Source organism: Schistocerca americana, chromosome 4 (assembly GCF_021461395.2).
Source record: "Schistocerca americana isolate TAMUIC-IGC-003095 chromosome 4, iqSchAmer2.1, whole genome shotgun sequence".
NCBI lineage: Eukaryota > Metazoa > Arthropoda > Insecta > Orthoptera > Acrididae > Schistocerca > Schistocerca americana.
Window position 1 is genome coordinate 386,085,283 of NC_060122.1, and position 18,641 is coordinate 386,103,923.

General features: G+C 43.8%; 1 protein-coding gene across 1 annotated transcript in view; it reads left to right on the forward strand.

Annotated features, from left to right (window-relative positions):
* Positions 1-18,641, forward strand: part of LOC124613986 (methyl farnesoate epoxidase-like) — a 326,569-nt gene that overhangs the window by 105,339 nt on the left and 202,589 nt on the right. The window contains exon 3 of the mRNA XM_047142773.1: positions 3,479-3,697. Within this exon, the coding sequence (XP_046998729.1) occupies positions 3,479-3,697 (219 nt within the window). The remainder of the gene's footprint in view (positions 1-3,478; positions 3,698-18,641) is intronic.

Here is an 18,641-nt window from a genome sequence, read left to right on the forward strand (position 1 = left end):
AACACATGTGTAGTGTCGGTTTTTAGAATTTTCTATGACCCTATATATACTCTCAGGTGACAGAGGAAATCTCCTAATGCCGTGTCGGACCTCCTTTTGCTTGGCATAGTGTAGCAACCATGACATGGCACGGATTCAACAAGTCGTTGGATGTCTCCTGCATAAATATTGAGCAGTGCCGTCTCTATAGCTGTCTCTAATTGCAAAGGTGTTACGAAGCAGGATCATGTGCATGAACTGAGCTCTCCACTAGGTCCCATAAATGTCCAATTGGAATCATGTCAGGTGATCTGGGTGGTCAAATCATTCTTTCGTATTGTCCAGACTGGTCTTCAAACCAATCGTGAACAATTGCTGCCCGATGACATGGCGCGTTGTCATTCATAAAAATTCGATCGTCGTTTGGGAACATGAAGTCAATGGATGGCTGCTAATGGCCTACAAGTAGCCAAATATAAACTGGACCCACCCCCTTCCATGTAAACATACCACACAATATGGTAGAGGTATGAACAGTTTGCCCAGTGCCTTGCTGACAACTTGGGTCCATGGCTTTGTGGGGTCTGCGTCGTACTCGAACCCTACCATCAGCTCTTACCATTTGAAATCGGGATACATCTGACCAGGTCACGGTTTTTCAGTGGTCTAAGGCCCAGTGGTCACGAGACCAGAAAGGCCTGCAGGTGATGTCTTGCTGTTAGCAAAGGCTCTCGCATCAGTCGTCTGCTACCATAGCCCATTAATGCCAAATTTCACCTCACTGTCCTAACAGATACATTCGTCGTACATCACACGTTGATTTCTGCGGTTATTTCACGCAGTGCTGCTTGTCAGTTATCACTGACAACTCTATGCACATGACACTGCTCGCAGTTGTTAAGTAAAGGTCATTTGCCAGAGCATTGTTCATGGTGAGAGATAATGACTGAAATTTTGTATTCTTGGCACACTCTTGACACTGTGGATCCCAGAATATTGAATTCCCTAATGATTTCCGAAATGGAATGTCCCATGAACCTGGCTCCAACTACCATTCTGCATTCAAAGTCTGTTAATTCGTTTTGTGCAGCAGTAACCACCTTGGAAAGCTTTTCACATAAATCACCTAAGTGTAAATAATAGTTGTGCCAATGTATGTTCTTTTACACCTCGTGTACACGATACCACCGCCATCTGTATATGTGCATATTGCTGTACTATGAAGTTTGTCACCTCAGTGTAATTTCTGTTACACCCCAGAATAGAAAAGGGGAAGGAATTAAATTTTTCTTAAGATCACACTAGCACAGCCACAGGTGATGCCAGACAGAGGTGTTGGCATAGCTGTGCAGCAGAAAGGGACAATAAGCACTGTAAGTCGGTCATGTACATAAGCACACACTGCTACATTGTTGCCAACCACCAAGCACAAGTTACACATTCAGCAAAATGTGCGCTGAGACAAATGGACAGAGACATCAATATTTGTTAGTTCTTGTGATGTGAAGAAACAAGCGTTACCTCAGATGCAATAACGCATTTCAGAGACCTAACACTGCAGTTAAGCACGTGTAACAACTTTTACTGTGGAACAAGAACTGCTGACTTCTGGTAAAGAAATGGGCCACATTCAGTCATAATGAACAGAGCTTCACATCTTACCTCAAGCCATAAATACCTCAGTTCCCCAGATCTGAATGCAGTTGGTCATTAGCGGTGAGGCGTTCATACCAATAGCATTCAATTCAGTGATGTTATGGTTTAGTGACATTTATGTTTTACATATTTCAGCAATTCTCATAAACATGCTGCTTACCATTTCTGAGAAGGCAACATTCAGGTAACCATGACCTCTCACTCATCGGCCTTACCATTGGTAGCCATCTATCATTTTGATGATATGGAGGCTGAGGGTCTTCCAACACCAGAACATCTCATGGTGCTTATCACATTAACATATCGTCACTGCAGGGTCAAAGAGCCATCCAGTGCCTCAGTTTTTAATCATCATGGTAGGCACCTTGCAGGTGCTACAGCCTACATGTCCAATGGGGCCAGGATTGTCCAACTACATGACTTCCAGCAGCATGGTACATCTCAATAGGTCAACACAGATCATTGTCATCTTCCAGAGTGGGATTGAGGGTGCCCTAAATAGTGTAGGAACACTCTCACACTATAGCTCCACCTGCAGAAAGGCAGGCAGCAGCCCACAAGACATCAGCTGAACTGCTGGAGAAGTGGCACTGGTGACAGCCAAGCCAGGCCAACAACAGGAGTCACTGGAATTCCAGAACGTCCCTGGTATGAAATGTCAGCTGCTGGTGATGAGGAGAAACTCAATAGTAAATCTGAACCAATAAATGTTAACATGCCAAACATGTTTTATTAGCGCCAAAAGATATTCTACAGGCCCATATTCTGACAATATTGACGTGTCTCCACCTGGCACCGCTACAGTTCATAGATTGTATGATAGAGTTACATCGTTGGGGGCTGTATCTATGCATCCCAGGAAAGAACTATCTTTTGCAGGTGAAAGCGGCTAACTTTAGTTTACAACTGTGATTTGAGATGTTTTAAAATGTTTTAAGAAGAGTTTTATGTTTGAAAAAACTTGTCTGTTACTGGGTTTTTACTTTTGATGGTGTCTAATGGCACAGAAGCTTATGTGTTATACTACAGGACGATATAAATATTTTATATAACAGCAAGTACATGTTGTGTTGCCATTTATTGATTGGTTTCCTTGTTTTATAGCATTTGTAATGGTAGTACACTGTCTCAAAACATATTCTGGTAAAAATTTCACGCAGAAGACAACTGGTGGCTTAACATTCTCAGTACCAAACATTCACGTGCTAAAATTTTTAGGCCTAACATTACCATGAGCTACGGTTGTTGTAAAAAATGGTTCAAATGGCTCTGAGCACTATGGGACTCAACTGCTGTGGTCATAAGTCCCCTAGAACTTAGAACTACTTAAACCTAACTAACCTAAGGACATCACACACATCCATGCCCGAGGCAGGATTCGAACCTGCGACCGTAGTGGTCGTGCGGTTCCAGACTGTAGCGCCTTTAACCGCTCGGCCACTGCGGCCGGCCCAGGTTGTTGTATAATACATTCATAGAAATGAAGCGACATCTACAGAATATGGTCCATAGACGTCCGAATATGCTCGGATAAGTAGAAAAAGAAATACGTTGTGTTTTTCAGAACACAAAGTTTAAAAAACCAAATTTAATTGATGAAAAAGAATTCAACTGAAGGTTCCAACCCCAAAAAGATGATTAGCAACGATGCCTACTTTGAAAATGACAAGTCGAAACGCTTTTACCAGTCACAACTTGTGCTTTGTCTCCAATGACCTCAATGTCGACGAGAAGTTATGCCCTGATATTTCTTTTTTTCTTTGTACTTCTGACTTGATACTGAATATCTGGTTGGGTAGAGCGTGAAACATTGAGCTGATTGGCAGGTCTATTGGCTGTGCAGGAGTAACGTTGGTGGACGGCAAGCTGTGGCAGGAGCAGCGCACCTTCGTGATGCGCCAATTGCGCTCTCTGGGCTTCAGCGGGGCTGCTATGCAGGCGTTGGTGGGTGAGGAGGTGCGCGCCCTGCTGGAAGAGCTGAGTGACAGCCGTGGGAGGCCGACGCAGCTCAAGCAGCTGCTGCCGGCCTCGGTGCTCAACGTCATTTTCCACTTCTGCGCTGGTGAGTGTGCCCAACCTTCCATCGACTGCTAACCAGTGTATAATTTGTGGTTCTTCCTCTTCTTCTCACTTAATTAATCCAGTCACATAAAATACGGAGCTGCAGTTGCATGTTGCTGTGGCATTCAAATTGTAAGACAAGCTCAGCTTACCAATGCGTTCTCAAGCTGTGAATTACTGCTCCCAGGACCATCGCGGCCTTTCAGTAGGGGTGTCGAAGGGGTTTTATAAAAACAATACTTTCGTTCATTTGCTTCATGAGTAAAGGAACAAGTGTGCGCTAGTATTGATATCTAGCAGGCTGGCAATGAAGTGCTTTTACTATGGCAGTTAAATCCTACTATATAGCTCATTTGTTTTTATTTAGAAAAGAAATTTTGAAGGCAACTTTTGTCGAATACAGATCGTTTTAAATTGTTGTTTGCATTTGTGATTTGTTTTTTTCTGTCAGCATGGACAAATCATTAAATGCAAGTACAAAACCTGATATCTCAAATGTATCAAGCGATTGAAAAGAGACGAACAGACGGAAATGTAGGAAATGGGACGACAGATTCTTGAATTCCGGTTTTAAATGTTGGAAATGAAGATCGACCTCGGGGTGTCATTTCTTTAAGCATGTTTCCTAATAAAATGAAACAATGATTGCATTCAAATCACGGTAGTGTGGTCAACAATCCATGAGAATACTCTTCCACAAGTAAAAAAAAAAAAAAAAACTTACACCAAAGATGTTACGATTCCTATAAAAGCTCTTCATTCATCTAAGACAGTTGCCTACTTTGTGGCAAAGAGAAAGAAAGACCTTATTCTACTAGATGCTCTGCACATGGTACCTATTATGATAAGTTACATAGGTGACAAGCCACTGGTAACGGTACCTTTGTAAGACCATAGTACTAGCCATTGAATGCTGAATGAAGCTGACGACTGTAATGTTCAACTGCCTGAAAAACTCACAGGTAGTTGTGTTTCTCTGTTCTCTTTGATAAAGCTACAAACAACCACAATGATGTGCATCTAACTTATTACGTGTGGTTTAAAAATGACAAAAAGTTTCATGAAGATCATCTTTGTGGCAAGAAAATAATTTTTCAAGCAAAAGCAGTCTTTTATGTCTGAAAGAACAGACACCAAGCAGATTCCGCAGCTGTGATATGTATTATGTAAATTGAAGGTGGAGGGGGAGAGGAAGAAAAGGAAAGGGATGGAACTGAAGGTATCAGCTGCATCGGGACTTTCTGGGTAGCGAGCGGCGACGAATGAAGATGTGTGCCGGACCGAGACTCGAACCCGGGATTTCCTGCCAATTAGACAGTTGCATTAGCCGCTATGCCACCCAGACACACACATTGTTAATGGTAAAGTGCGCGGGCTATCTCGGTACGCGCCTCAGCTGACTCAACCTCCCACCTGGCGCCACCACTTTTCCATAGTCCCTGTCCATGTCCTCCATGCTCACTAATTTTGGATTCTCATTGGAGATCGAATGTAAATGTGCATCCGCACTCGTGGTAATGCATTTATAGCCCGCTGAGGTGTAGCAATTATATGAATGTGTAGTGTCTGTTGTTTCGGACATATCACTTTGCAATTATAACAGTATAACTCAAAATATTTTGTTTTGTTATTCCTTTCGCACACAACACTCTTCCCTAAAAATATCTACACTCAGCCACTCTTGCTTAACAGTTATCTTTGTTTAACATTCACACTGCAGCAACCATTGCTACATTACGTTTCCTCATTAATTAATCAGGTAATCACTGATCATGAAGGCCTTTCCATTTTCGTTCTACTATCAATATGCTTCTCCACGACAGTCACTGATTCTCAGACATGGTCTGTATCAATCATAAATCTCTTGATTAATCCCAAGCAGCTTTCTGCTAAATAACTAAAATATTTTCCGATCTACAAACCGAAGTAATTTCACTTTCTACCAAGTTCTACACGTTACTCATATGGGCATAGCAGCGCATGACCACTCCATAAGGAAGCTCAACATTGACTCTCCTTCTAATGCAAAGACCGTGCATTACCACTAGCGCTGGGGCGTTGTCATTATACAGCAAGGCACTGCTTTTCACAGAAACAGGTGCGAGCAGTTAAGGAAGGTGTGCAGTATCAGTGCGCTGTGACATCAAAGCTGTCAGTGTTCATTTATATTCCCCATACACATATTTTTTCAAAAATGTGGGAAAGCAGGTTTTTTAATAACCAATAGAGAATAAAATAGAAATCCCGCAAGCAAACAAATAATCGATGAACAACCCAACAATGTCTCCTTCCTGAGTTATCACATTGCAATCCAGCAGAAACATCATGTACATTCGCATTCTCTCGTCCCTACGCTGAAAATTATGAACTTTACATTCTGTTTATGTATCTAATTAGATGGTAATCAACATACAAAGAAATCAACTTTGTCTTATTGCGAGAATGATTAGAGGAAAATATAAAAATTCCTTTCCAGCATGTACTACATCCTAATCATACTATTGTTAATGATTAGTAATGTAAATCTATGTAAATTACGTGCAATGGTTTTACACAAAAGAAGTCCCATTACCAAATCGTTAAGTTACTGAAAATACTTCTTACCACAGTATAACATACTTCAATACTACATTTCCATAACATCAGAAATTATGACATCAATGGTACTTTGTATTCCACTACTGATCAGCCTAAGCAAACGAATATTATTGCTTCTCAGCATTTTATAAGGAATCAAGAATAATAATTACCGCGTATTGCTACATATATAGTAAGAGAGGCAAAAGTGGAAAATATTTATATCTCAAGAGCAAACAACATGCTGTCACCATATATACTACAAATAATTGTTTAAGTATATTTGTTATCTTAAAACACACAAATAAAGGTTTATTTTTGTGTAAGTAATGAAACACAGGCAGAAAATGTGGTATCTGCGGTTGAAAAAATAAAAAATATAATTAATACAAATTTTAGGACATTTTTGTGGAACAATACACTCACAAAATAAACGTATTTGGCTATTAGTTAACCACGCAACACTTTTAGCAATACAAACACTCTATGACAGGTGGACAAATTAGCTGATTCATAACGCCAGACGGCAGACGCCAGATGGGTGCGTTGAAAGTCGATTGTAGCCACAGAGGATAGAAGTAAATAGACTGCACAAGATGTGTCAAGCTTCGCCCTCCGCTTGTGTGCCCACGACCACTGAGGTACTGGCCGCCCCACGCAAAACTTAGTTTTCACATAAAAATATAAATACACTATTTTCGGATTCGCTCTTATTCTCAACTGTGCTGTCTTTCTCATGCGATTTTGAGGAAACTATTAGGTAAAAAATACACTACTGGCCATTAAAATTGCTACACCACGAAGATGACGTGCTACAGACGCGAAATTTAACCGACAGGAATAAGATGCTGTGATGTGCAAATGATTAGCTTTTCAGAGCTTTCACACAAGGTTGGCGCCGGTGGCGACACCCACAACGTGCTGACATGACGAAAGTTTCCAACCGATTTCTGATACACAAACAGCAGTTGAACGGCGTTGCCTGGTGAGATGTTGTTGTGATGCCTCGTCTAAGGAGGATAAAGGTCGGATTAGAGCCTATCGCGATTACGGTTTATCGTATCGCGACATTGCTGCTCGCGTTGGTCGAGATCCAATGACTGTTAGCAGAATATGGAATCGGTGGGTTCAGGAGGGTGATACGGAACGCCGTGCTGGATCCCAACGGCCTCGTATCATTAGCAGTCGAGATGACAGGCATCTTATCCACATGGCTGTAACGGATCGTGCAGCCACGTCTCGATCCCTGAGTCAACAGATGGGGACGTTTGTAAGACAACAACCATCTGCACGAACAGTTCGACGACGTTTGCAGTAGCATGGACTTTCAGCTCGGAGACCATGGCTGCTGTTACCCTTGACGCTGCATCACAGGCAGGAGTGCCTGCGATTGTGTACTCAACAATGAACCTGGGTGCACGAATGGCAAAACGTCATTTTTTCCGATGAATCCAGGTTCTGTTTACAGCATCATGATGGTCGCATCCGTGTTTGGCGACATCGCGGTGAACTCACATTGGAAACATGTATTCGTCATCGCCATACTGGCGTATCACCCGGCGTGATGGTATGGGGTGCCATTGGTTACACATCTCGGTCACCTCTTGTTCCCATTGACGGCACGTTGAACAGTGGACGTTACATTTCAGATGTGTTACGACCCGTGGCTCTACCCTTCATTCGATCCCTGCGAAACCCTACATTTCAGCAGTATAATGCACGACCGCATGTTGCAGTTCCTGTACGGGGCTTTCTGGATACCGAAAATGCTCGACTGCTGCCCTGGCCAGCACATTCTCCAGATCTCTCACGAAATGAAAACGTCTGGTCAATGGTGGCTGAGCAACTGGCTCGTCACAATACGCCAGTCACTACTCTTGATGGACTGTGGTATCGTGTTAAGCTGCATGAGCAGCTGTACCAGCCGGCCGGAGTGGCTGTGCGGTTCTAGGCGCTACAGTCTGGAACCGAGCGACCGCTACGGACGCAGGTTCGAATCCTGCCTCGGGCATGGATGTGTGTTATGTCCTTAGGTTAGTTAGGTTTAATTAGTTCTAAGTACTAGGCGACTGATGACCTCAGAAGCTAAGTCGCATAGCGCTCAGAGCCATTTGAACCATTTTTTGTATCAAATCTGAAGGTCACCAACCTGCATGCAGCCCTTCTGCACACACGTCGTAATGGAGACAGCACGGGATTGCACTGCAGAAGCACAGCTGTGCTGGCCCTGCGCTCCAACCTCGCCTAGTTACAGCGGAACTGGCCAGGTGGGAGTGGGAACTGCGCTGCATTGTAGCCCCTGCACTGTCTTCCGGCAGCTCCTCAGACGTATAAAAAACAAGGGCCTCAGTCTTCATATGCCCAACAACAGATCAAAATATGTGCTGGATGTAATACTGCTACTTTTGTTAATGTTGCAATTACGCAGTGCCAAAACAAAGAAAATTTCACGGTTAATTATGACATTCATCATTGCTGCTAGCCCAACACAAATGTAGTATTTTAACACAAACAGTACAAATTCTTGAATGAATCACTGTTCATGAATATTTCATAGTCCTTTTAATTGCAAGTGCCACTCATGCGTCTTGTGCCCGTACGAAATGCAAAATTCACACTGTCGACCTCCCATACCTCTTATTTCTTCTCCACTTGCACTGCATATTATTTACAACATCGTGAGTGATTAACTGACAATGTATCATTTCAGCTCTGCTTGTTCCATTTCACACCGATTCACGCCTACTTGTTTCACTTGACCGATCCCACTCCTGTCACTGCACTTCTATCTAAGCTTCTTTCCGTAAGGTGTCGAGTCGTAAAAAGTCCACACAGGACACGGTGGCCGATGCGCAACGACCAGCTTTCGTGCAAAGCGCTGGGCGAGTTCATTTGTTGGTTGGGAAGGGGAGGGAGACACTGTCTTGTCACCTATGGCCAGTCTGTGATTACAGAATCGAGACGCACGCCCTGCAATCCCTCTTAAGCGATTTTACAAGAACTATTCGGTAAAAAATTTCATTTTTGCTTTACTTGTAGCTTTATATGTCGGGCTGATTATGATGTGGCCATAGTTATTGTGATATTTCCTTGGATGTAAGGCAGTGCGCAAAATTCGAAAAAGTTAGCAGTGAAAATCGGGGTAGGGGACGCTATGATTTTGTGTTTGGTGCACATTACATAATATGTTGCTGCATATGAAATTTAGCAGCATTACTGAACTTTTCTTCAGATTTGGATGGAGGTATCCGTCTGTCACCTCTACCGAGAAAATTGATCTGACGTAGCACACTCATTTGCGATCGCGCTGTGCCAGCAACAGCGCCAGAGACAAATATCCACAATATTCCTTGTATCTCATAGACGGGTTGAGATATCGAAATGAGATTTTGGCTGAAATGGTTCAAGTGGCTCTAAGCACTATAAGACTTAACATCTGAGGTCATCAGTCCCCTGGATTTAGAACTACATAAACCTAACTAACCTAAGGACATCACACACATCCATGTCCGAGGCAGGATACGAACCTGCGACCGTAGCAGCAGCGTGGTTCCGGACTGAAGCGCCTAGAACCTCTCGGCCACAACGGCCGGCCAATGTTTTAAAAGCAAGCCACTGTGTTCTGGGCAGAAGGCCTTACACGCCAGGAATGACAGCAAATTAAGAACTGTTTAAAACTCGCTGCAACTTGCAAATTACAGGTACTGAAATATTAAAGGCAAGTCGCCAAAAACACAGCAGACGGGATCAGACGCCAGGAATGGCAGTAAATAAGGTTTTAAGGCTTACTGCTAAAATACAAACATCAAATTAGAATTTTAAGGCAAATGACCACAATCACGGCCGAAGGCCTTACACGCCAGGAACGGCAATAATATAAAAAAAATTTGAAACCTGCTGTAAAACAGCAAATATAATATCAAAGGTTAATTAAAAAAACAAGCAACTGATCCAGATGGTGCTCCAGGAACTGACCTCTCAGAAGGTCTGGTAACAAACACTTCCGCGACCGATGAGATAGGCAGCTAAGAGTTGCATTCACTTCACAAGATGGTAACTCACCAGAGAAGAGGAATCACCAGCCGGCCTACAATCAAGAAAGCTGTCAAAATTACACTCCTTACCGGACAGCAGCGGCAAGGCGAGGAAACGTACACTGCCGTGACATACACTAACTCCGCAGGAGAGGTAACTCGGGCATTAGTGGCCACCAGGCAAGAAAAATTACCGCTGGTTGAATTTAACAAATCGTAACAAGTTTAACACAGTAAATAGTAACAAGAAGTGGAGGAGAGCTAATCAGATAGGCCTTCCCAAACCACTCCACTCGCTGCTCTTCGCCTCTGCAGCACTAGGAGAGGCAACACGGACCAAAGTCACTGGAGAATCGCGGGATATCACAATGGTGGAGGTTTCTCCACTTTGATTGAAATGCACTTATCTTAAAGCTTGCTGGGTCCGGTTTACGACGAAAGTCGTCCACCCTCGTGACCACAGCCCTTCCATCCGGCAGTCCATGCGTACCGGCAGCGGTCCCGGCGTGTTTCCACACTGCGCGGTCCTGGTTTCTCCTCCATACCCAACCGAACTGGCCCTCTCACACGACCCGGGAAACAACGACGTCGCCCAAAATATAGGGCAATAGTTACTACATATCGATAACCGCCGCTGCTGCCACTAGAGGACAGGCAACGCTTGCAAAACCGAGTGGCGCCAGTCAACACGAGAAGAAGACAAACAACCGCAACCATGCCAACTGAACGATACCGTCTGACCTCCAGCAGAGGGCGGAAACCTACATACAGCACCAACGCGAGCCGCAGCACGGCTCAACTTCCACATCTCAAGGAAAAACCCAAGGACAAACCCAACTAGCGACCTAACCAAACTTAATTTGATTAAGGTGAACTCGGTACTGCTTACCGTTATGGTTGTCCTTAACCAGAAGATTAACTGGGCTTAAAATCCGCATAATCGTACACGGACCCAGAAAATGGGGGGTAAACTTACCAAGGTTGCCAACACGCACCTCCCTCCCGGGAAAATTACGGGCATACACCTGATCTCCCGGCTTACACCTGAAGGCCCATCGATTATGGTTATAACGACCAGCTTGTCTGTTTTGGGCCCTGAGAATATTGCACCTCGCACGATTCCAGTTTTCTTTGACGACCTGAGGTAAACTGTATATTTAAGCTCGGCGTTGGTTAACCGACGAGACTCATATGCTAGTGGTTGCCTTTGACCCTCGAAATTCTGGAGGTGGACTGCCAAATTCCCGCAATAGATGCGTCGGTTTGGACAATAAATTTCTTATTAAAATCAGGCAGCGGAAGATTTGCTATGGCCGCCTTAATGTGGTCAAACGCGGCTCTTGAGCAGGTCCCCACTCAAAATGCACCCCTTTTCGGCGCAGTTCATTTAAAGGAGCCGCCAGCTGGGCAAAATTGGGAACAAAACGCTAAAATAATTCTCCATTCCCATGAACTTGGCAATCCCTCGCTTATCAGTCGGCGGCGGAAGGGCTCTCAGAGCCTTAGTCCGTTCCAGATCAATGCGAATACTCTCGCCTGGTGACCTAAGGAGAATACCTGCTGCCTGGCTAACGTCACCTTATTGGGTTTAACAGTCAAACCAGGCCCCTGAAATCTAGCAAACTCTTGCTGGATATGTTCCAAATGCTCTTGAAACGAACAACTATAAATTACCATATCGTCCATGTAATTGAAAACACAGACTAATTTCAAGTCTCCAAGAATATTATCCAGCAATCGGGTAAGGACGGCCGCGCCAGTAGCCAAACCAAAGGGGACCCTATTAAACTCAAACAGATTCCAATCAGTACAGAATGCTGTAACGTGTTTACATTCTTCGGATAAGGGAATCTGATAACAGGCTTGATTCAGGTCGAGCACAGTAAACCAATTACCACAGCAAACCAAGTAAAAAAGTTATGAAGATTAGGTAAAGGAACCGATTCGAGGGCATCCTTCTTATTTAGGTGACAGTAGTCAACAACAGGCCGAATGTCCCGCCCCTGATCCTTAGGGATGAGGAATGTAGGGAAGGCATAAGTGGATGTAGAAGGCCTAATAACTCCCTGCTCAAGCATTTTGGAGATCTTTCCCCTTAGTATCTTCATCTTAGGCGGTGAGAGACAATATGGGTACTGCCTGACGAGAGTATGGTCAGACAGACGAATGTGGTAGTCAAGAACATTATTAACCCCCAGTCTATCACAGAGAATCTCTGGGAACCTCTCCAACAAACCCCCTAGTTCAGAGGCCTGCTGGGAAGAAAGATGGGTGAGATCAAACTCACTAACCTTAGCATCAACAGCCAGCATTCCCGCATCTCGATGCACCTTACGTTTAATACACTTACAGAACACAAATTTCTGACCAGAAGCGAACTTAAAGAAAAAGGTGTACCCCGAATAATCAAAGACAAGACCAGTTCTACCGATAAAATCACATCCCCAAATCAAATCGACCGGCAGCTCCTTAACCAAGGCCAAAGACAAGAGCCACAACAAATCCCCAACCGAGATACTCCCTCAAACCAAACCATGCAGAGGCAACACCTGTCCATTGGCAACCCGTCCGGGAGCGGCAACGCGGATATCGCTACAATGGCGAAGTTCTTCCCAAGAGGAGGGACGACCACGAAAAACAAAATGTGACATATCCGGCCCTCACATTCCTTTCAGGACAATTGAAACTGACTCCCATTCTGGCAAGTCGACTAACAAGGCCAAACAGACCGTCTTAACTCTTTCCTTCATATATTGCTGCATCTTCCAAATATAGCGACACTCGAGTTGTTTACGTACTCCCGTGGTCAATCTTTCGCTGATCACAAGTTCCCTCAACTGCTGCAATGAAAACCCTCCTGCCATAGCCCTGCATACCAGAGTCCTCAATTCGCCTCTACAAAATTACCTGATGCAAAACTTCAAACGCATCAGCGTCTTCCTAAAAGCGAACAAACTTGTCAATTTGCTCGAGTCGGTCTATAGCTAATTCCGTCATGTCTCTAAACAGATGCACCAGGGGATTAGGCAATTTAGCAAACACCCCGGCTAACCCGTCGGAGGACATAACGCCATTATTCCCGGGCTCGCTAGAGCACCGCCCGGAAGATAACGAATCCTGCTCCCCCGTCCTCTTCCCATCAAGATCTACACATGTGACCTTAAGCTGCAATTTATTAACCAAGGACCCCAATTCAGCGGCTGAATCCTTATCACGATCCTTTAACTTTAATGCCCTTAAATGAGATATCCGGCTGGTTAAATATATCAACTGTGCTCGCACCCTGTCTAACTGACTGCCAATACGCTGAGTGACCTCTAAAAAGCCGATGTTGTCCTCAACACTCCTAACAGCTTTAAACAAAAACTCAGTGCCTGTCTTTGTCTCACCCACAACATCCAGCGGTGCGTCAACCGGCTGGAAACAGAACACAATACAAAAGGCAGAAATCGTACAACATTAACAGACTTTAACAAACCAATCCAATAGTAACTGAAATGACGATATTACAAGCGTAAGCACGCTCTGCTACCAGCTGAAATCTGGTGGTAGTCAACGGAAGACAGGATTCCGTTACGATTGTGGACGGGTCCGTAATCAGTTACTGTTGGTTGCCTTTTACAATTAGACACAATTTATTTTAAACCAGCAATTCCAGACTCAACAACAAATAAAAAATACCACACGTTATTAACGAAGGAATAAACAAAAGTGTAAATACACTACACCACGAAGATGACGTGCTACAGACGCGAAATTTAACCGACAGGAAGAAGATGCTGTGATATTCAAATGATAAGCTTTTCAGAGCTTACACACAAGGTTGGCGCCGGTGGCGACACCCACAACGCGCTGACATGACGAAAATTTCCAACCGATTTCTCATACACAAACAGCAGTTGACCGGCGTTGCCTGGTGAAACGTTGTTGTGATGTCTCGTGTAAGGAAGAGTAATGCCTACCGTCACATTTCCGACTTTGATAAAGGTCGGATTAGAGCCTATCGCGATTACGGTTTATCATATCGCGACATTGCTGCTCGCGTTGGTCGAGATCCAATGACTGTTAGCAGAATATGGAATCGGTGGGTTCAGGAGGGTAATACGGAACGCCGTGCTGGATCCCAACGGCCTCGTATCATTAGCAGTCCAAATGACAGTCGTCTTATCCGCATGGCTCTAACGGATCGTACAGACATATCTCGATACCTGAGTCAACAGATGGGAACGTTTGCAAGACAACAACCATCTGCACGAACAGTTCGACGACGTTTGCAGTAGCATGGACTATCAGCTCGGAGACCATGGCTGCGGTTACCCTTGACGCTGCATCACACACAGGAGTGCCTGCGATTGTGTACTCAACGATGAACCTGGATGCACGAATGGCAAAACATCATTTTTTTCGATAAACCCAGGTTCTGTTTACAGCATCATGATGGCCGCATCCGTGTTTGGCGACATCGCGGTGAAAGCACATTGGAAGCGTGTATTCGTCATCGCCATACTGGCGTATCATCCGGCGTGATGGTAGGGGGTGCCATTGGTTACACGTCTCGGACACCTCTTGTTCCCAATTACGGCACTCTGAACAGTGGACGTTACGTTTCATATGTATTACGACCCGTGCCTCCACCCTTCATTCGATCCCTGCGACACCCTATATTTCAGCATTATAATGCACGACCGCATGTTGCAGTTCCTGTACGGGGCTTTCTGGATACCGAAAATTTTCGACTGCTGCCCCTGGCCAGCACATTCTCCAGATCTCTCACGAATTGAAAACGTCTGGTCAATCGTCGCCGAGCAACTGGCTCGTCACAATACGCCAATCACTACTCTTGCTGAACTGTGGTATCGCGTTGAAGCTGCATGGGCAGCTGTACCTGTACACGCCATCCAAGCTCAGTTTGACTCAATGCCCATGCGTATCAAGGCCGTTATTACGACCAGAGGTGGTTGTTGAGGGTTCTGATTTCTCAGGGTTTATGTGCCGAAACTGAGTGAAAATGTAATCACATGTCAGTTCTAGTATAATATATTCGTCCAATGAATACCCGTTTATCATCTGCATTTCTTCTTGGTGCAGCAATTTTAATGGCTAGTAGTGCAATAGCGTTTTCAGCGAGTTACAATTTGCCAAATCATCATTAAAAACAGATACAACAGATAATGTTTTATAAGCAAGCCACTTGCTTCTGGGCAGAAGGCCTTACACGCCAGGAATGGCAGCAAATTAAGAACTGTTTAAAACTTGCAAATTACAGGTATTGAAATATTAAAGACAAGTCGCAATAAACACAGCAGACGGCGTCAGACGCCAGGAATGGCAGTAAATAAGGTTTTGAGGCTTACTGCTAAAATGTTTAGTGTATTCATCTCTTGGCCTTCTTCTACGATTTTTAGCCTCCACGCTGCCCTCCAATGCTAAATTGGTGATCCCTTGATGCCTCAAAATATGCCCTACCAACCGACCCCTTCTCCTAGGCAAATTGTTCCACAAATTTCTCTTCTCTGCAATTCAATACCTCCCCATTTGTTATGTGATCTACCCATCTACTCTACAGTATTCTTCGGTAGCACCACATTTCGGAAACTCCTATTGTCTTCTTGTCCAAACTATTTATCGTCCATGTTTCACAAAAAATGGTTCAAATGGCTCTGACCACTATGGGACTTAACTTCTAAGGTCATCAGTCCCCTAGAACTTAGAACTACTTAAACCTATTTAACCTAAGGACATCACACACATCCATGCCCGAGGAAGGATTCGAACCTGCGACCGTAGCGGTCGCGCGGTTCCAGACTGTAGCGCCTTTAACCGCTTGGCCACCACGGCCGGCCATGTTTCACACCATACAAATACTTTCAGAAACGACATCCTGACACTTAAATCTATACTCGATGCTAAACAAATTTCTCTCACTGAGAAATACTTTCCTTGCCATTGCCAGTCTACACCTTATATCCTCTCTACTTCGACTATCATCAGTTATTTTGCTCCCCAAATAGAAAAACTCATTAAGCGTCTCATTTCCTAATCTAATTCCCGCAGCATCACCCGATTTAATTCGACTACATTCCATGATCTCCGTTTTGCTTTTGCTGATGTTCATCATATACCCTCCTTTTAAGACACTGCCCATTCCGTTCGGCTGCCCTTCCAGGTCCTTTGCTGTCTCTGACACAATTAAAATGTCATTGGCAAACCTCAAAGTTTTTATTTGTTCTCCAAGGAATTATAATTCCTATTCCAAATTTTTCTTTGTTTCCTTTACTGCTTGCTCAATATACAGATTGAATAACATCGGGGAGAGGCTACAACCCTTTCTCACTCCCTTCCCAACCACTGCTTCTCTTTTATGTCCCTCGACTCTTATAACTGCCATCTAGTTTCTGTACAAATTGATAATAGCCCTTCGCTCCCTGTATTTTACCCCTGCCACCTTGAGAATTTGAAAGAGAGTATTCCAGTCAACATTGTCAAAAGCTTTCTCTAAGTCTACAAATGCTAGAAATGTATGTTTCCCTTTCCTTAATCTATTTTCTAAGATAAGTCGTAGGATCAGTATTGCCTCACGTGTTCCAACATTTCTACGGAATCCGAACTGATCTTCGCCGAGGTTGGCTTCTACCAGTTTTTTCCATTCGTCCGTAAATAATTCGTGTTAGTATTTTGCAGCCGTGGCTTATTAAACTGATAGTTCGGTAATTTTCGCATCTGTCAACACCTGCTTTCTTTGGGATTGGAATTGTTATATTCTTCTTGAAGTCTGCGGTATTTCGCCAGTCTCATACATCTCGCTCACTAGATGGTAGAGTTTTGTTAGGCCTGGCTCTGCCAAGGCCGTCAGTAGTTCTAATGGAATGTTGTCTGCTCCCTGGGTCTTGTTTCGACTTAGGTCTTTCAGTGCTCTGTCAAACTCTTCACACATTATCGTATCTCGCATTTCATTTTCATCTGCACCCTCTTCCATTTCCATAATATTGTCCTCAAGTACATTGCCCTTGTATAGACCCTCTATATACTCCTTCCACCTTTCTGCTTTCCCTTCTTTGCTTGGAACTGGCTTTCCATCTGAGCTCTTGATATTCATACAAGTGGCTCTCTTTTCTCCAAAGGTCTCTTTAATTTTCCTGTAGGCAGCATCTATCTTACCCCTAGTGAAATAAGCCTCTAGATCCTTACATTTGTCCTCTGGCCATCCCTGCCTAGCCATTTTGCACTTCCTGTCGATCTCATTTTTGAGACGTTGGTATTCCTTTTTGCCTGCTTCATTTACTGCGTTTTATATTTTCTCCTTTCATCAATTAAATTCAATATTTCTTCTGTTACCCAAGGATTTCTACCATCTCTCGTCTTTTTACCTACTTGATCCTCTACTGCCTTCACTACTTCATCCCTCAAAGCTACCCATTCTTCTTCTACTGTATTTCTTTCCCCCATTCCTGTCAATTGTTTCCTTATGGCCTCCCTGAAACTCTGTACAACTTCTGATTCTTTCAGTTTATCCAGGTCCCATCTCCTTAAATTCCCACCTTTTTTCAGTTTCTTCAGTTTTAATCTACAGTTCATAACCAATAGATTGTGGTCAGAGTCCACATCTGCCCCTGGAAGTGTCTTACAGTTTAAAACGTGGTTCCTGAATCTCTGTCTTACCATTATATAATCTATCTAATACCTTTTAGTATCTCCAGGCTTCTTCCATGTATACAACCTTCTTTCATGATTCTTGAACCAAGTGTTACCTATGATTAAGTTATGCTGTGTGCAAAATTCTACCAGACGGCTTCCTCTTTCATTTCTCTCCCCCAATCCATATTCACCCACTATGTTTCCTTCTCTCCCTTTTCCTACTCTAGAATTCCAGTCACCCATGACTATTAAAATTTTGCCTCCCTTCACTACCTGAATAATTTCTTTTATCTCATGATACATTTGATCAATCTCTATGTCATCTGCAGAGCTAGTAGGCATATAAACTTGTACTACTGTGGTAGGGGTTTGTTTCGTATCTATCTTGGCCACAATAATGCTTTCACCACGCTGTTTGTAGTAGCTTACCCGCATTCCTATTTTCCTGTTCATTATTAAACCTATTCCTGCATTACTCCTATTTGATTTTGTATTTATAACCCTGTATTCAACTGACCAAAAGTATTGTTCCTCCTGCCACCGAACTTCACTAATTCCCACTACATCTGACTTCAACCTATCCATTTCCCTTTTTAAATTTTCTAACCTACCTGCCCGACTAAGGGATCTGACATTCCACACTCCGATCCGTAGAACGCCAGTTTTCTTTCTCCTGATAACGACGTCCTCCTGAGTAGT